The sequence below is a fragment of the Boleophthalmus pectinirostris genome, unplaced genomic scaffold, assembly GCF_026225935.1.
Source record: "Boleophthalmus pectinirostris isolate CB_2022bp ecotype Guang Dong unplaced genomic scaffold, ASM2622593v1 HiC_scaffold_21, whole genome shotgun sequence".
Lineage (NCBI taxonomy): Eukaryota > Metazoa > Chordata > Actinopteri > Gobiiformes > Gobiidae > Boleophthalmus > Boleophthalmus pectinirostris.
In genome coordinates this window covers 23,794,106-23,814,238 of record NW_026571175.1, presented here as the reverse complement: position 1 = coordinate 23,814,238, position 20,133 = coordinate 23,794,106, and the positions used below count along the sequence as shown (strand labels likewise).

Here is a 20,133-nt window from a genome sequence, read left to right as displayed (position 1 = left end):
TAGTTACGCAATCAGTCATCCCGATTCCTGTAACATGTGGATTTCCACTGAAAGTAGTTACAAATTCAGTGCTGTGCCGTTTGACCCAGATTGAAATGGTTTACTACCCTGTGGTAATGTGTCAGTGTTCACCTCATGAGTAACTCAGACTATTAAAGTGGAAGTAAAAGTGTTACAAAGAGATGGAGTTTGTTACTTATTACCTTCAAATGTGTAATCATCCAATGAGGACTCCATTGACTCTTGATGCTGGAATGTTTCATTTTATAAACACTTTCAAGATGCTAAGATACAGTCAAACCTTTGTTTCTTGAAACTTGCCTGCGTGGAACAAAACAAACCGTTGATCTACAGAAATGTTTGCCCCTAAATAAATAAATAAATAAATAGATCAAAGTCCAGATTTTAATTGTGAAGAAAATGGCAATATATGCTTTAAGAGGCTTTTTGGCATCACTGATTGAAAAGTTTTGCCCTAAATGTATCCTAAGTTGGAAGTACTACTACTAAACCTGATACAATGATACTGAATATTTTCACAAACACATTTGGCTGGGGTGTGGCTATTTTTTACTCCATTGTACGTAGGGTTGGACACATTTTTTCTCATACTGATCATCAATATTTAATTTTGTCTTATTTGAAACAGATAAAAATGTCTTTCAGTATAGATTTCTGGAACATAAACAATACAGACCTTTTATCATTATATTTAACACATAAAATAGTAAAAGGGAGCTGTTAAATTGAAAACAACTGCGTCATGACATAACAAGGTGAAACAGAGCATTTTGAGGGTTACTCAAACATGTGTGAATGAAACAGAACACAACTCTAGGTATGTTTTTGAGAGGTTAACTACATTCTAACATGGTTTAAAGCTCACAAGAGTCAATTTTGTGTAATGTAGGACCTTAATTGTTTTGTTTTTTCCACTTAATTCGCAGGAACAAGCTGTGGACCGGGAGCATGAGAGAGACTTCTTCCAAACTGAGATTCAGAAACTGGAGGATCAGCTGAAGTTGTCTCAGAAGCCTCAGTCTGGCTCTGAGCAAAGAAACCTGGAGGTAACTTGAGAAAACACTTATTATATCTGCACATAACAGTGTTGTGATGATAGTCACAGCTCAACAATGGAGCTGCTGGGATTACCTGAAAGTGATCCCGAGTGAGAACAGGGACTGCGCTGTGTAACTGATGTAAGCTGATGCGAGTTTCCCATATAATAATAATGCCAAACAGCAAAACAGTACAGCAAATACAGTAAGGCTCTAATGGCATGTTACGCTTGGATAGCAGCCTGTAATGTTGTGTAGTCAGAAGCAGTGACAGCATGCAAAAATCAACTGTCTGAGTCAGTTTATTTTTGTAATTTATTTGATAAAGACATAGCTAATACACTGGACAATCTAAATGCATTGTTTTAAGTCCATTGGAAGTTTTTAGTGTTAAAGGTGGAAAGCCTATGTCTGCTTGTCTTCGTGGAAATTATTTTGCTTTGTCTAGAATGTTCCACAGAATAGATTAAATCACAAGAGGACAGTTAAGTTACGGCACTACGCTACATTACAATTCAATTCTGTGGAGAGTCGCCCCAATTCACAGAAGAAATTATTGTATTTTTGAGAAATAGAAACACCCATAATGAATGAATGTTAGATGGACATGTTTAATGTCACACCATGGAACATTTCAAGGAAAGCAATAATATCTCCATGGAGACGAGAAGGTAGCGGACCCTCCACCAGAAAAGTTGCATAGTGCACATTTAAATTCAGAACAGTACAATATAACAAAACACAAAATAACAACAAAGCACAATATTAAATACTTGCAACTTTTGTCTTGATTTCAGCCTGAGTTTCACAAGTTTTTAGATGTTCAAAGCAATCTGCAGTTTTAGGTTGGCAAAAAGAGTTCTGTAATTTCTAATCTCCACAGAACAAAAACAGCTTTATGACATCACAAGATGAAACAGAGGTTTTAGAGTTTTGGAGTTATAGACAGACTATAAATAAAGAGTTACTCCAACATGTGTGAATGAAGCAATACACAACACCTGGTATGTTTCTGAGGAGGTAACAGCATTATAACAAGGCTTAAAGCTCACAAGAGTAAATTTTTGAGTAATACAGAACCTTTAATGATGGTTTTGCTGTGAATCACTCATGTTGCTCTCAAACTGATTACTTCCCTGTCATTGTGTCACAGATTATTTTGAAGAGCTTTCTCGTCCTCTGTTCTTGCGTCACAACATCTGCCAATTACATTTAATTAATTCCCTTAAGAGCAGTGTGAACATGCACTATCAGGTTTAAGAAATAAGCTTCCCAGGGACTTGGAGCTTTGGTGGCTCAACTGGAAAACTCATTTGACGTCATTATTCACTTCTTTTATTTGTCCAATTATTTTTTTTTTATATTTCTTTTTTTCCATTTTATAAACTCATAATCATGGACAACATTCATTTATGAAGAGTTAACTTTACATTATTATTTTCAGGTCAAAGTTACTGCACTTGTTGATCCTGTCCCAAGGCAAGATTCATAGAAAACATTGATTGCACTCTAGAGATTTAATTATGTGACCAAAAGAAACAACAACAAAAACAATGCATTATCTTGATTTAAGTTGGACATTTTAACACTATTTTCTGACCTATGTTATAATGTTGTTTTCTCATCAAACACATACCCAGAGCTGTGTCTTCTTCCATTCCCACTTTATACAAACAAAACCTTGCATTTAGGCAGAGTTCTTCTCTCTAACGAAAAATACTCTATTCCACCTTGTGATGTCATGCGGTAATACAGGAAGTGCGCCACTGGGTTTTTAGACTCTTTACACCTTCACTAGAATCATTTGGATCATTTCAGCCCTGGAATTGCCACTCTCCACTGAACCAAAGGTAAAAGGAGCTGTTAACTTAATAGAGCATTTTGAGCTTTGGAGATGTAGAGAGACTAAATGTGTGTCAAACATGTGTGAATGACACAAAACACAACTCCAGGTATGTTTTTGATGAAGTAACAGCATTATTACATGGCTTTAAGGCTCACAGTCAGTTCTGTGTAATATTTTACCTTTAACCTTTAAGTTGCTTGCTTGTCTGCTTAAATGATTCATTGAGTTACTAAAATACTAAATTCATGAACAGAGCATTGGATATTCCCACTGCCTTTCCATTACTAAGTGCTTCTTCTGCCTTTGCTCCGCCCCTGTGCCCTGTAACTGCCCCCCTGACCTGCTGTACCTCTCTCTCCTTTGGCCATTGCAGGTGGATCGAGTAACCAGACAGGTATTGCTTCTAGATGTATGTAGAGCCAACTGTCCTGAAAACATTTAGTGCTAATTAGTAACCACACCTTTGTCCTCTGCTTTCCTCAATATTGACACATAAGCCCTGTCTCCCTGTGTATTTAACTGGTGCACCTTGGTGGGTAGCACATACACTCCACGCACGGTCTACTTAGCTTTGTGTTGTGTTGTCATTCTTCCACCAAGTCTGTCTATTGTTTCTTTATCCTGTGGAAATATTCTTCATATCCACGATCATGTGCACTGCTAAAGTGCACTCTGCATTAATTGGATAATTCTTCAAGATAATTCTTCAGTCTCGACCGAATCAGTTTGCAAATGAGATTTTTCCATGTGAATTGAAGTTTATATAATTCTGTGAAAAACATTTGTTGTCAGTTGTTCTCACCCTGGTCTGTTCTGACAGTGTTATCCGATGCTCCCACAGGTGGCTCTGTCTGTCCCCATAGGGGGTCTGTGTCCCTTGTCTTTGGCCCTTTTAGCTTTATTATGTAGTGGTGGTAACACTGTTCACTGTAGTGTGTAGTCCCTGAATGAGTCCTTGCTCCCTCTGTCCCTGCACCCTCCTTTCTCAGGTGGATCAGCTGACCTCGCGGCTAGCTGCACATGTACCAGCTCCGCCGCTGCTGCGTGTTGTGAGCGAATCTCATTAAAGCGACTGTCTCCTCTCTCCTCTCCGTCCCCCCTCTCCTCTCATCCTCCTCTCTCCTCTCCGTCCCCCCCTCCTCTCGTCCTCCTCTCTCCTCTTCTCCCTGTGTCAGGTGGAGCAGCTAAACACACAGCTCAAGGAAAAGGCAGACTGGTGCAGTGAGCTGCTGCTGAGCTCGGAGCAGCTGCAGCGAGAGCTGGGCGAGCGCGACCAGGAGATTGACAAACTGGAGAGCCGCATCCGCGAGCTGGAGCAGGCCCTGCTGGCCAGCGCAGAGTCCTTGGAGGTGAGTGAGGCTGAGGCTGAAGCACAGAACAATGGCCACAGAGCAGCACTGATGAATGTGAATGAGGTGACAAACAGCACAGAGACAGCGCACCGCGAGCGAGAACAATGTGTGGGTGTGCTGAAGCCGACCGGCAGTTTGTTTCTGACACTGAGCACGCTAGCAACTGTTAACATTGCCCCCCAGTGTCCAATCAAACACTCAACATCTGAGGCAGCAGATAGAGCTATGCTGTGTTATACATCGGTTTTCATTAGATTAATGCATTTTCCTCACTGTGCTTAAGTGCTGACTATGGCCACAGTTTGACATGTTTGTGTGTGCTGCAGGTTGAACAAAAGAAGCATCATGCATCCAACACAGAGACCAAGCATCCGAGTCTGGAGGCTCAGCTCCAAACTGAGAGGGAGGCTTTGGAGAGAAAAGAGAAGGAGGTACTATAATGTTCTTATGCAAGCATATTTAAAAGATGCAGTATAATCTCAAATATATTATTCTATTGCTTGTACTGGAATATAATATGAAATATGTTCTTTTATTGCTTGTACTGTTGCCCACTGTAAAAGTCTGTTGTTGTATGTCAGATCTGTAACCTGGAGGAACAGCTGGAGCAGTTCAAAGAGGAGCTGGAGAATAAGAGTGAGGAGCTGCAGCAGCTCCAGATGCAGCTGGAGATTCAAAGGAAAGAGATCGACAGCCAACAGCAAGACCTCGACACCAGGGACAGTCTGCTGCAGGTACTAAACTATGTCTGCATTATAATGTATAATTATTACAATGATTAACAGTTTTATTTTAAGAGACACACTGCTGTCATGGTAAAATAAAAGATGAAATAAGCTTAAAAACATCATCCTTTGATTTTGCACCTTTACATTTTGCTACCTTTATTTTTGCTTTTCTTTTTTTTATACTCAAATTAAAAGTCTACCTCTTGGCTGTGTAGACTTTTGGAGTGGCTGCTAATCATTGTATTAATAGGCATCACATTATAACCTTTGATTTTGAAGGTGGTGGAAGAGAAGGACAGGGAAATAGCACTTCTTAATGAACAGATCTCTAAACATCAACACACGGACATTGCCTCTGATAATAAGGTAACACAATATGCATATACGAAATGCAAAAAGGCTATTTCGCATACGCATAGTTTCGTGGTAGTGCAACGTGCTGTGTGTATTTTAGTTTGCATCCATTTTTATAGTTTTGCACCATCACATTTATTGTTGGTTGTTTTTCATTTGTTGTTGTGGTAAGTAACATCACCATATTTTGCTGTGATCTTTTGTTCATTTGATGTGGCATGTAATCTCTGAGTCTGGCTTTTGTATGAAATGAGTAGCAATGTTGGGTCTAAGTGTTGGATCCAAGTACATCAAAGTGTTGACACTGTATGTTCTTGTAGTAGAAAGGCCTTAGACTTAGACACAAATTTGTATACAGTAGCTCATACATTACAATAGAGCAAAATAAATGGTAATTAGTACTTAAGTTCAACACATTCATGATGGTGATGTATTGATTTGAATTATTAAAGGGCCCATATTTTCTGATCTACAGTATGTTATAATGTTGTTTCCTCATCACAAACATACCTGGAGTTATGTTTTGTTTCATTTACACATGTTTTACCCACACACCTTGCACATTTAGGTTTAGTTCTTCTCTCAAATAGAAAACACTCACTCAAACATTCCTCCTCTGTGTTTTTAAACTTCATCTTCACTAGAATTACATGGATAATTTCAGGTCTGGAATTTCCAATCTCCATAGAACAAAAGGTAAATGGTAGCTGTTAACTTGAACACTTCATGACATCACAAGATGGAACAGAGCGTTTTGAGCATTGGAGATGTAAACGGGCTAATAATGGAGGATTACTCAAACATATGTGAATGAAACAAAAACACAACTCCAGGTATGTTTTGAGTAGACAATAGCATTATAATATAAGAGTCAGTTTTTTATAATACCTTTAACTATTGAATAAAAATTAATGCCTGTTTATATTATATCAAGAAAATTTTGTCAAAGCATGGACTCAGAGATTTGTCTGTGAAGCCACTGGTCTCAAAGTCACCTAATTATGAAGTTCTAATATTTGTGGATCATTTTTGTAGGAAATGGACGAGAGGGATGAGCTGGTCAGAGACTTGGAGTCACAGGTAGAGTGTCTCAGAAGTGAACAGCAGCGTCTGAAAAGGGACCATGAAGAAGAGATGGAACAACTCAACGCCGTCATAGACAAACTACAGCAAGATCTGGCCAACATCGAGCAGAAAACTGGAGCAGTGGAAGACTACGAAGAAGACAAAGGTTTAGCAGAAAGACCAACAAATGAGGAGTATGATGAAGTTAAGCAGAAGATGGACTCAGCCACCAAAGAGCTTGACACTCTCAAATCTGAACATGGTAAACTTTTGGACACATATTTGCGCTTGAAGGAAAGTGCCGAAGCTTTAGCCGAATCAGAAAAAGCAGAACATTCAGAAATCGACCTGGAAGATGCTCTCAGGGAAAAGACAGCTGCTCTTGTGGTAATGCAGGCCGAGGTACAGGCACTCGAGCAGAGCGCCACCGACAAAGTGGAGGAGTTGGACAGGCGAATACATGAACTTGAGGCTTTAGTGAGTGAAAGAGATGATGAGTTGAGTCGCTGTCGCTTCCTAGTGGAGCAAACACAAAATTACGCAGATGGTCTCCAGGAAAAGATTTATAAATTAGAGGAAAATCTAAGGGACAAAGTAGCTTCAGCGCTGGTTAGCCAAGCCACTCTTGAGGCCTTCCAACAGCAGCAATCTCCACAACCCAAACACCAGCCTGTAGTATATGATTTTGGTAGCTTCAATATTCCACACTTGGACATCAGTGGGTACAGTCAGACTAGAGGGGGTTCCACAGGGAGAGTGGTCCATCTAACGGAGAAGCTGAGGGAGCTGGAGGTGGGCCTGAGTGGGATGCAGAAGGACCAGGAGCTGCAGAATCAGCTTCTGTCCAGTTCAGAGGAGGATGTGCTGGAGTATGAGCGCAGACTGGCCCTCCTGATGGACCTGCTCAGTCAGATGAAGACCGGGGCCTCCCACAGATCTGCACCAATATTACAGGTAACTAAGACATAAGAGTAGCTCTACACTGGAGTTTATGGTCATAACCTGAGTAAATTCAATATTAGCAAATAAGCTCTTTTCCAGTTGATTTGCTAGTATCAAATTATTCTGTTCCTATCCTCTCTCAGCAGACCCGTTCTTCCTCTGCTGACCAGCCCTCTGAGGCATCACTCACCAAAGAACAACCCCAGAGCTTCAAAGAGAGCAGCCACCTCCAGGGCACGCTCACTGTAAGGAATACTCCCCCTGGTGTCTAATCTTAATAATTTATTTTATGTGGTTTATAATACTTTTTATTTTCTTTTTATTAGGAGAAAACAATAGCAATACAGAGGCTTGATGAGAAACTTCAAATGGTACAATCCTATTTTTTATTTATTTATAAACTAGTTATATAGTTATGTTTTTTATTTTATTTATTTATTTATTTAATATGGACAGTGCATATTAATGAACATCTACAACACTGCAGTGTAAATATGCCAGATGGTAAGACTAACATTGTCATCTCTTGTGCCTAGACATCTTCAAACAGTGGTGAGGAGGCCAGGGTGTCTGAACTCCAAAAAGAACTCAAAATGGCTCAAAGCGAAGCTTCTGCCGCCAAAGAAGAGCTGAGCAGCTGCAAGGACAGTCTGGATAAGTTACAGAAGCTGTTACAGGTAAATATTTTGCACAAAATTATGAAAATATAAAAAATTCTTATTAAATAATGTTTTAAGTTATGTGTAACCTTTTGCTTGTATGCGCTTTTTCTTAAAGGAGCGGGAAATGACTATAGCTCAGCTCAAAGGGGATCTTTTGCAAGTACGTGAAATGATAAAGTATATATAAATATAATTATGTGCCATGGCTCATGGTGTCATCTCACTTTTTAGGCCACTTCAAACAGCAGTGAGGGGTCCAGGGCGTCAGAGCTCCAGCAGCAGCTTAAAGAGGCTCAAAGTGAAGCTTCTGTCACCAAAGAAGAACTGAGCAGCTACAGAGAGAGTGTGGACAAGCTACAGGAGCTGTTACAGGTACTGCAACAAGACCGTTAACAAAATGTATTAATTAAATTAAATATCAACAGTGTTTAAATGAAACACAGTGTATAATGTAACATGCAATCTTGTATAAGACTTGAATATGAAAATAAGAATTTCTATAATGTTTTGTAAAGTTATATGCATGTTTATCCTTGTTTTCAAAGGAGCGGGAAATGACCATAGCCCAATTTAAAGAAGAGCTTTTCAAAGTGAGTGAACAGAGATTTTTTGGTGATTTTTTATTTTTTTTTCTGACTGTATTCATTTGTGCTTTAGGCTAAAGAAAATGAGGACAGAGGCAGCTTTACAGAGGTCCTTCAGAAACTCGAAGAGGCAACAAAAACTGCAGCTTCCACCAAAGACGAACTCAACAGCATCAAGCAGCAAAATGTGGAACTGGAGGATGAGCTTAAGTCTAATGAAGTGACCATTTCCAAACTAAAAGAGCAACTCCAGGAGGTCAGGAAGAATGTGGAGAACACCAAAGAAGAACTAATCGGGTACAAAGAACAAACTGCAAAACTACAAGATGAAGCCAGTGAGCGCGAGAGTTTGATTTCAAGTCTCAAAGTGGAATTACAGGAAGCACAATCTGCTTTGGTCAAAGAGACAGACATCTCATCTCCTCCTTCACCATCTCCATCTCCCCAGCCACCATCCTCTTCGTCCTCCTCTATCACTCAGTCCAAAAAGAAAGGGGTAAAACAGCCTGCTTCAAAAGCCAACAGCGCCAAAGAAAAGTCCTCTCTCTCCAGGAAAAACTCCTCTTCTAGTCACTCGTCCCACAAATCACACAGTCTGAAGTCCAATGGCAGCACAGAGCAACATCACGTTATAGATGCATTCACACAAACAGAAAATTTACAAATATCCAATCAGGGCGCAGTTGAGTCTTGTGAGACTAAAGATGAGGTGGAGGAGGTGATCACGAAGTTTCAGGAGAAGATCGAGCAAATGCAGGAACTTCACGCAGCCGAAATATTGGACATGGAGTCGAGACACATTGCAGAAAGTGAAAATCTACGGCGAGACACACAAGCGCTGGAGGACGAATGTAAGGCGCTGAAGACAGTCATCGAAAAACTGCGATCAAATGAGGTACATATTATACAATATGCATTTCTATGATTGTTACATCACTCAGTCTGTAGACCCAAAGACTATGCAGTGGCCATTTCAAACAGTGACCTTCCAGATGAATACTGTCTGCTTTTTTCATTGTAATTGTAAATTGAGCTTACCTAGAGAACACCAGGTACTCATATTCAAACTATGCGATAATGAAAATGTCAGGAGATTTAGTGTAATGTAAGGGCATAGAGACATGGGTTTTCTGATTACATTAGAATTATACAAATACATAATTTAAATACTCAAGCATGAACTGTATATATAAATGGGTATAGCTAACCCACTGGCTGCCGCATTCCGCTTTCTTCCAGCAGGAAATGTTCATGGAGGCACTTCAGACTCAAATTGAGAAATTGTCGCCCTTTTCTCTAGTTAATGACTGGAGCCGAATGTCCAGTCTATGTACTAAGTGTGCCCAGGCATATCATAATTTTATGACAATAAAATAGCATTTGTAATTGTAACACTTATCTATAAAAAGTGCTGTTCTCTATCTCAGGCTTCATCGGTAAAACACGAGCATTCACCGTCCCAGTTCAAAGATGGCTACACCAGTGGTAAGAGTATCCCCTTGAAAACATTTAAACTTGAATTTAACACGTAACATTATTCATTTGTGTTTCACTGGTTGAATTTCAGACAGTAGTTCTGACTTCAGTCAGCGTACAGGATACGACCTCCCCAATCTCCAGCATGAGTACAGGACCACTCCAGAGGGTGCAAGGAGAGACAATGATGAGACGTTACCAGATCGGATCAAGGTAGAATGAAAACTGTCGTATTATATTATATTATGCTGTATGAACAAATTATTCCTTGATCATATTTAGGGTTTCTTATATTGGCAAAGTGTTACTAGCTAAAATACTAGATAATCCTTTAAAAAGTATATGTTTACCCAGGAATTTATTCACTTTTATTTCAAGCTTATTATGGTAATTATGATATTCACCTTTTGTTTACAATGTTCACACGTAATGTTATAATAAGGAATACAAGTGTACCTTATTTACAGCTATCTACTTGATAAAGTGAAAACAAGAGATAAAGGAGGTTCAATTTGTATCATCCGCCTACACACATGCTTGCACATGTTCAACTGTACATATTAATTTATTTTTTTGTAATGATAACAATATAGTTTTGCCATCGTAGCTTGAAAATGTTTGGGAATATGAAAAACTGTTCTTAATTCAATGATTTCCCTGTAGACATTGCTCCGTGAGGTCCATCAAGAGGGCATGCAGGTGCTGTCCCTGTCAGAGCTGCCCCTGTCTGAAGCTGATCCCAGTGCTCAGTTCAATGTCCAAGGCTGGATCAAGGAACGTGACGCCCTTCTGTCTACTGTGGAGTCTCTGAAAAGCCTCATCACCTCCATGCAAACACACTCACAATCACAGGTACAAACACAACTTTACAGGAAGCCAATGCAGATTAAAGTAAATGCACATATTGGCCAGATTTTCACTTCAAAACTGCGACACACCCAGGGTGGGGTGGTTTGTACAAATAAAACTGAGAAAAGAGAGCGTAACATTGTCCATTCTCCACTAACTTTTGGGATTTCTGTTTTCATTTTCAAGCATTTTTTAATGTATTTTGGCTAAACAAAATATAATATACACCCCTCTTTACTGTTGGTGAGGATCAGATTGGTCAGTTGGTTCTGGTATAAAACTGGGACAAGTCAATGTTTTTTTTGATAAATCTGCTAGGACAGGGGACATAGAGCTCAAAACTGGGACTGTCCCGGGTAAATAGCGATGTCTGGTCAGCCTACATTTCAGCAACATTGAATTTGCATCATAACTTAGATATACATTTTTTGTTTACTTTTTGCCTGTAATTTTTGTGGCTACTAGCTCATGTTTGTCAATCATTACTAAAGTTGCCTTGGTTAGAATAGAAAAATAGCAAATGTCTGGCACACCAGTATAATATTTGAAGGAATTCTTGATGATGAAGCTAGAAATCTCTCTCATGCTGATGGTATATTATTTAATTAATTTTGTCATAGGAGGTAAAAAATGCCTCTTTAGAAGCCTGTCTCTTAAATGACATTTTTTATTCTACTTGGATTTCATGTTTGTATATTTGATCATCATAGACATCTGTTGGTGTGGACTGGCGCGGGCAGCTGCTGGATGCTGTGCAGAAGGTCTTTCAGAATGAGAGAAGCGTTTTGAAAAACACTTTGTACAGCCAACTGGACCTGCTGGACACCAGCGACGCAATCATCCACCTCAATCAGCTCGAGCAAAGACTGGCTGAGCAGGTTGGCAAATCTCCTGCTATCTTTATGTTACTAAAGTCCTCTTGTCTGTGTGGGTGTAGCCAGTAATCAGATAACAATAACAGGTATTATTTTTTTTGTTTGTGCTTATGATATACACAAAATCAACTTTGATCAAAACAACTGGTGATGTGTGTTAATTAACAGATTTTTAGAAGTACATCTACTTGCATAATTTTCCTTGCTAAAACCTGCACAGTATAGAGGACATAAAATTACAGAATTAGAAGTAAATAAATACAAGAATACATTTAGAAAAGTATTGCATTAAATGGTGAATAAACATATAAATGTGTAAATAAACAAATGCATTTACACATTCATGCATACATTCTGCAGATAAAAAAGCATATATTGAAAAATAAAAATCCTCATGTATGTATTTATTTATTTATTTACACATTTATATTTTTAGTCACCATTTAATTCAATAATTTCCAACATTTATTCTTGTGTTTATTTATTTTTAATTATGTACTTTTTTGGAGTGAACAATCAGAAAGAAATCAGATTACTCATGTGATGTAACTGTATATGTGACATTTTAATCTTCTGCAGTAATAGGCCATTGTTAGTTAACTGAAGTGTAAACTAAGATACAGACAGCGATGGACAACACTGATATAACTTTCACACACTCATTTATAGATTTGATTTATTACTTTGTTTTCTTTTGTGATGTGTGCTTTGTTTTGACATAGTAATTAACAGTGTTTACTTTTTAGGATGCTCAGCAAAGGGAAGCGTTTGGGCTGCTCCATAGCGCTGACCGGTCCAGTCTCCTTTCTGAAATACACCAGCTGCGAAGTCAAATCGAGCAGCTTCATCAAGGTAAACTTAATTAGCTATTCTTGATTTATCCACTTAATTTAAATACCGTATTTTTTAAACATATAACATGTTTTTGTAAATAGTGAAAAGTGCACTGTGTAAGTTTTCTTGTGGAGGGTCCGCCATCTGCTTGTCTCCAGGGAGATGTTGTTACTTTGTCTGGAATGTCCCAGGATGACTTTTGTACTTAAAATGTGTTTTTATTGACTTAAAATCTTGCATTCTTACTATGAGTGGGCTTGCCTCTCCAAAGATTTGACATGTAACTTAGCCCTATGCTGTCACCTGCTGTCTCTGTGGAACATTTCAGTCAACATCTCCATAGAGAGAAGCTGGTGACCCTCTATCAGAAAAGTTACACAGTGCACCTTTAAAATATAATATTACTATAAATTGGAAAACGTTGCAAACAAATATTGAGACTTTTGTTAATGTTTTAATCTGATCTTTTAACTTTTCTTCTCATCTGTATTTACTGCACCTCATATATTTAGTATTTTTAGAATTGATTGCTTTTTACTAATGCTTTTTAATCTAATTGAATGATAATCCCACATTTCTTTTCTGTTATTTTAGGTGGTGACCCTGCGACAGTATTAGGTGCAGAGTTCAGTCTGAAGGGGCACCCTGAGGTGGGGAGCGAGCGGGTGCTGGTGGAGGAGCTGAAGACTGAATTGTCTCAAACCAAACTGGAATTAGAGACGACACTGAAGGCCCAACATAAACATATCAAAGAACTCGACACTCTAAGGTTTGTACTAATATCTCCAAAAAGTGATGAAGATGGGTGAAAATGAATTATGTTGTTAAAGGTGCACTATGTAACTTTTCTGATGAGGTGTCTACAACCTTGTCTCTATGGAGATGTTATTGCTTTGCCGGGAATGTTCCTGATTAAACTTTCTACTCAGTTGTTTTTATTGCTCGAAAATAACTTGGTAAACTTCCTTAGCATTCCTGCTTGCTGTCTCCAAAGATGTGACCTGTAACTTAGCATCACCTGCTTGTCTCCATGGAGATAAACAAGTTAATGCCATACTGTAGAACATTCCAGACAATTAAATAAGAAAACTGCACACTGCTCTTTTTAAATGAGTAATATGTGTGTTGTCCAAAGGGCGGAGGTGTCACAGAAGGCCTCCGAGGTGGATGCCTTGAATGACCAGCTGATCGAGGAGAAGAAGAAGAGCAGAGAGCTGCAGTGGGCCGTGGAGAAGGAACGCTGTCGAACTGGGAGGAGCGAGGAGAGCCAACGAGAGGAGCTTGAGGTGAGCTTTGTGCAGCTGCCATTTTGTTTCTGATCAGCAATTACAAGGCCTTAAAATGCCCTTCAAAAACTATACCGGTACGAGCACAATTACTGAAATTGAAAATCCTTTGTATCCAGATTAGCATGATGTAATTATTTCACTGTTAAAGAAAAACTTTCTTTGCTTTGGTAATTTACTACAATATTACAGGTTTTTACCAATTATTTGCTTTTCATATCCATGAGTTTCAGAATGATGAACATTTTTGACTGTTGCTGTAAATCAACAATGTAAAATTAAGTCTTATAGCTTTTTAATGGAAAAAATATTATGCATAACAGGAAGCTGAAACCAACAAACACCTGTATGTTACTCTTTAAATGGCAAATATCAATTCTAACTTGTATATTATTTTAACATGTACTTTCATAATTACTGTCTGATGTGTGTCTCTCCGCATAGGACCTCCAGTTGGACCTCGAGGAGCAGAGGTCTGTGGTGTCACGCTTAAACTCTGAGTTGGAGCAGCAGCGTGAGGCCTCCGCTCAGTCGTCACAGCAACTCGAACAGGAGCGCCTCAGCCTCCAGAGACGCCTCCAGGAGCTCCAGGTGCAGCTGGACACAGAGCGAGCCAAAGCCCAGGAGATGAGCTCCGCCCTGGGCCGTGAAAGGGAGCTACGCAGGGGTGGGTCCACAGATGGTGCTGGTCCCGGCACTGCAGAGGGAGGAGAGGAGGAAAAACATGGAACAGAGGAGGATGGAACCATGTTGGAGAAACTGCAAAAAGAGCTGGATGACAAACACGCACAGGTTTGTAATCACAATAGGCATTTTACTGGATACTCGCTGTACGTTTTATATAATTGTATAATAAAGATATTAAGTATATCACACTTTACAACAAATAATCTTTCTCATATAGGTGGTCCAACTCTTGGGTCAAGTTGAGGCGCAGAAACTGGAGGTGGTGCGTAAAGACGAGGAGCTGACTTTGGTGAATCAACGTTCGACCCGGGATCACGAGGCTCTGCTGGAGGCTCAGGCCCAACTGGAAAAGGTCAAAACCCAAATGAGACAGACCCAAGAGCAGCTGGACAGAGAGGTGCAGAGGGGCAAACAGCTGGAGGAGCAGAAGAGCAGACTGGAGCAGAGGCTGAGGAGAGGAGAGGACACCGGAGATGGGGCTGGACCTATGCAAGCCGAGGGCCACACTGTGAGTACTGACTGTCAGCAACTGTTATTTATGTTGTAGTCCTAATGCATGAAGTCTTAAGTAGCAAAACAGGGTAAATTAACCACCATCACACCATTGTTACTGAGCTGTAAGTAAATTTCTTTTTACCTTAGAAATTGCAAATGTTTTTGTGGTGAACATAAAGGCATGGCTTTTGTCTTTTTTTGTTTAGAAGAAGCTAAAATATAATTCTCTCCTTAATACAATAAAGTAATAGTGTCGATATAATCACTTAGCGCTATAAATGTTCAAAATCTCGTGACACAATTGAAGCTAATCAAATGTTATATAATGTATGACAAATTTATCTTGTAGATAAATAAAAAAAAATCATTCTGATTATATTTGTGACAGTTATACTACTATTACTACGAGATCTGAAAATGATGTTAAACAAATGTTAAAGGTGCACTGCATAACTTGTCTGGCCTGTCACCTGCTTGTCGCAATGAAGTGTTATTATTGCGTTGTTACAGAGATCGCCTCTTCACAAATCTGACCTGTAATTTAGCCTATTGATGGAGATACTTATATTTAAAAATATATTCTTATTTTATACTGTAGGAGAACATTCCAGCCCCAAGCAAAAACATCTCCGGTAATTGCATATTTAACCCCCCATTTTATCTTACAGACCCAGTGGGAGAGCGAGACCTCAGACCGGACTAAGGACTGGGTGATGCAGCAGAAGACCTCAAGTCCGTCATCTCCTCTGGACCTGACTGGATCTGGTCCCAGCTCAGGTCTGCACCACGGGCCCTGGCGCACGGTCGACAACATCCTGGGAAAACTACACCTGGTCTCCTCTAAGATCCATGGCCTCGTCAACAAGGCTGCTGGAAGGTACTGAGCAGAGTTAAAATAGATCCCCGTTTTATATTTTTTATGTATCATAACCATAACTTAAAATACTTACTTTATTTGCTGTTATCTCTCTCTGTAGACCCACTGAGGTTGACAGTGAAGAGCTGTCCTGGGTTCAGTCCAACATTGATGAGGTCATTTCAATGTTAAAGCAATTCCCGGGTCTCCCTCCCCTCCCAGAGGCAAGTCTTTTTACAATTTTGTTTATCTTTTATCTTCACTTTCTGAATATTACTTTTTCTACTTTGGAAGGACTGAACAGAAACCCATACAATACATATGCATAAATGTATGAATGACATTTTTCTATAAACACTTAAAACAGTGAACTAGTGCCACTCTGCCTTGTAAACATGGGTACTGGTACAATAAGAAGAAGAAGAAGAAAAAGTAGATGAATGTACACCTTATAATGATTCATATTTATTTATTCATACATGCTTTTAAAGGAGCGCAAAGATGTTTTACAGTCTTTAAACAAACCCAGTGATTTCACTGATTGACAATTATATCAGAATGCAAACACTGTAATATAAACAATATTAGTTTAAGGGTGCATTGTGTAACATTTCTGGTGGTCAAATGCTTTTCTTCATGGAGATGTTATTGCCTTGTCTGGAATGTTTCACAGTATGGCATTAAACCTTTCTACGTCCATGGGGACCAAACCAGATCAAGTTACAGGTCAGAACTGTCCAGAGGCAACCCCGCACAGTCAGAATACGTGTTTTTTTTTAGGTATTTTTGAGCTATAAAACCACCTATAATTGAATAAATGTAAGTTAGAACTGTTTAATGTCATACTGTGAAACATTCCTGGCAGAGCAATGACATCTCCATAGAAACAAGCACGTAATGGACCCCCAACTAAAAAGTGACATAGTGCACCTATAAGTAAATTTTTTTATTACCAGTTTGATCATGTAGCTCTGATATTCCTCCCTGTCTTTGCTGGTGCATCTTGTTTGTTTATCCCCACTGGTGCATCTGCCGCTCTGCTCTGTTTGACCACACGCTCGTCTCCACAGAGCTCCTCTTTGGCCGGTGGCTCCAGCTCCCTCACAGAGCGGCTGCTGAGACAGAACGCAGAGCTCACAGGATTCGTCAGCCGTTTGACCGAAGAGAAGAACGATCTGAGGAACCAAATGCTGAGACTGGAGGAGGAGCTACGGAGATACAGGCACAACGCTCTGGGCTCCACTGACGCTGTGAGGACTCAGACTTAGACAAACTTTATTGATCCACAAGGGAAATTATTTGGACACAGTAGCTCACACATTACATATATTATAATAACAAAGAGCCACAATATAAATTCAAAATAAGTACTTAAAAATAATAGTAATACAAATATATCTTGAGTGAGTACAACAAGAGCTCATAATGCAGTGTGGAACTTAGCTCAAAATTACACAAATATTTTACAGACAGAGTTTAATATGTTAAATTAAATTCTGGATAAAAGCTTCTTGGAAGAGTGGCAAAATGTTGTCAGAATAAAATTTTCTTTTGCTATGGAACCTACCTGGACAACTAATTACATAGACATCAATTTAAATAATAAAAAAGTGCAAATTTACCATGACCTACATTATAAAACCAGTGGATTTACAACATTTGTTTGCATTAGATAAAATGTTACTCTTATAGTTTGTTCTGGTGGTTTTCTTGTTTAACCAAAAATCTAAATATAATGAAGCCTAATAACATGTGGTATTTTAAGTACTAATTGTATTATTCAATGCAAATATTTATTCAAACAGAAATGGATCTTGATCTAGTGGTTAAAGGTGCACTGCATAACATTTCCAGTGGAGAGTCCGCCACCTGCTTGTCTCCATGGAAATAACTTTGGATTGCTTTGTCTAGAATGTTCCACAGTGTACTTTAAATAAGGGAGACAAGCAGATTGCAGCTCTACGCTACATTAAAGTTCGGATCTGTAGAGAGTCGCCCCTATTCACAGGAGGAATTATGGTATTTTTGAGCAATAGAGATACCAGTAATGAATAAATGTGAGATAGATATGTTTAATGTCAAACCATGGAACATTCCAGGCAAAGCAATAACATCTCTATGGAGACAAGCAGGTAGTGACCATCAACCAGAAAAGTTGCATTATGTACTGTTTCTAATCTAAGTTTGTTCTCCTGGTTTAGATGAGCAGCCGGAGATCAGGGCAGAAGGGGGACAGCTCCAGTGTGCTGCTGTCTCAGGAGCGTCAGGCCTGGGCCCTGGAGAGAGCCAGACTCGAGAAAGCTCTACTTCAGGCTCAGAGTCAGATAGCCCGACTCAAAACTGAAGTCAAGACCGAAACGCTAAGGGAAATCAGCGGACCTGAAGCTGACAATGCTGCACTAAAGGTAATAACAGCTCATTTAATTTTACATACATCAGGCATTGCATTATGACCAGTAGAATAAAACAGATGAGTGGTTTTCAGAGTCTAGAAAGTAATGATCTCATACTCTGTCTCTGTATACACTTGTGTCGTCTCTCCTTAGAGGATGTATGGGAAGTACTTGAGGTCCGAGAGTTTCCGTAAAGCTCTGGTCTATCAGAAGAAGTACCTGCTGCTGCTGTTGGGAGGGTTCCAGGAGTGTGAGGAGGCTACTCTCATGCTCCTGTCCCGGATGGGCGGACGACCTGCTCTGTCCAGCCTCGAGTCCTTCAGCCAGCGCCGCAAAGGGCTCACGCGCTTCAGATCTGCAGTCAGGGTCTCTATCGCCCTCTCCAGGTGAACACATGGAACTCACACTCTTGGGAATTAATGCTGTCATAATTCATTTCAAAACTATTACTATGCATAATTATCCTCACTAAATATTCCAGCAATGATTTATTAGACCTATTGATTTTCTGAAGTATAATTGTTGTTAATGCACAACAACAAAGGTGCACTATGTAACTTTTTGGCTGGATGTCCGTCACTTGTTTGTTTCTATAGAGATGTTATTGCTCTGGCTGGAATGTTCCACAGTATGACTTTAAACTGCTCTTCCTTACATTTATTAAATTACATTTGGTTTTATTGCTCAAAAATACTTAGAAAAACAGGCATTCTGACTGTGAACAGGGTTACACCTCCACAGATCTGACCTGTAACTGTTTGGTTCAGTCTCCATGAAGATAGAAAGGCTTAATGCCATACTGTGAAACATTCCAGACAAAGCAATAAATGGATAAAAGCATTTGACGGACCCTCCACCAGAAAAGTTACACAATGCACCTTCAGTGCTGTCATAGTTTATTTCAAAACGACTTACGCATAATTGTCCTCATAAAATAGTCCGACAATGATTTGTTAGATGTGTTGATTTTCTGAAGTTAATGCACAATAACAATTATACTTAATCATTTTTATTATTATCTTTATAATAGAGTTTGGTTATGTATCCTATTCTTATATCGTTTCCTGTAAACATTACATTACATTATCATTTGTTTTGTTAATTTAGTCTTTATTTATGTTGCATTTCCTTAATTATTGTCTGTTGCTTTTGAATAATGAAGCTATAAAAAGAATTCCATTATTTTCTTTTTAGGATGCGTTTTCTGGTGAAGAGGTGGCATAAAGCGACTGGGATAAGCAGCTCAGCATCGCCCACAGTCACTAAAAATGGCTCAGGTCAAACTTTAGGTAAAAAATTCATTTTATAAAGCCAGGACAAATATTTGAATGGTTATTAGTAAAGTACAGAGAAGTCTAAAATGTATTTTATTTGTTTATATTAGGTACTGATGTGAGAGACTCGCCTTACCTTCGCCCGGGCAGTGTGGAGACTCAGAGAGACAGAGGAGGAGTCTCCAGTAGCAGAGGACGCAGTGGAAGGGAGTCCCCCAGATCAGCTGTCTCCCCCGCTCAACACAGGTACAGTAAACAAATAATAAACAGGAAAACAAGAAGAAATCGATAAATCACAGACTAATTAAAGGACTGTATGTCAATTATATAAGAGAACCTTTATTTGTCCCACAATGGGAACATTCTCTGCCATGGTTCAGTAGTACCCATAGACTTTATAAAGAAGCGGACAAAGGGAGGCCAGCAGTTATACGAACAAGTTTGGAGCCAAGTTCTATATTAGGAACAGGAATTTATTTACGGACAAAATAGCAAAATAGAAACACCAGGATCATGT

General features: G+C 39.2%; 1 protein-coding gene across 1 annotated transcript in view; it reads left to right on the top strand.

The window, feature by feature from the left end:
* Window positions 1-20,133, top strand: part of akap9 (A kinase (PRKA) anchor protein 9) — a 79,999-nt gene that overhangs the window by 58,319 nt on the left and 1,547 nt on the right. Inside the window, 29 exon segments of the mRNA XM_055157614.1 lie at window positions 948-1,067; window positions 4,080-4,253; window positions 4,583-4,687; window positions 4,838-4,990; window positions 5,264-5,350; window positions 6,374-7,357; window positions 7,489-7,590; window positions 7,672-7,716; window positions 7,882-8,022; window positions 8,123-8,167; window positions 8,239-8,379; window positions 8,553-8,597; window positions 8,665-9,486; window positions 10,019-10,076; window positions 10,159-10,280; window positions 10,731-10,919; window positions 11,627-11,794; window positions 12,538-12,643; window positions 13,220-13,394; window positions 13,761-13,911; window positions 14,356-14,703; window positions 14,816-15,106; window positions 15,762-15,970; window positions 16,071-16,173; window positions 17,020-17,199; window positions 18,151-18,354; window positions 18,496-18,728; window positions 19,537-19,631; window positions 19,727-19,862. Coding sequence (XP_055013589.1) covers window positions 948-1,067; window positions 4,080-4,253; window positions 4,583-4,687; window positions 4,838-4,990; window positions 5,264-5,350; window positions 6,374-7,357; window positions 7,489-7,590; window positions 7,672-7,716; window positions 7,882-8,022; window positions 8,123-8,167; window positions 8,239-8,379; window positions 8,553-8,597; window positions 8,665-9,486; window positions 10,019-10,076; window positions 10,159-10,280; window positions 10,731-10,919; window positions 11,627-11,794; window positions 12,538-12,643; window positions 13,220-13,394; window positions 13,761-13,911; window positions 14,356-14,703; window positions 14,816-15,106; window positions 15,762-15,970; window positions 16,071-16,173; window positions 17,020-17,199; window positions 18,151-18,354; window positions 18,496-18,728; window positions 19,537-19,631; window positions 19,727-19,862 — 5,732 coding nt within the window.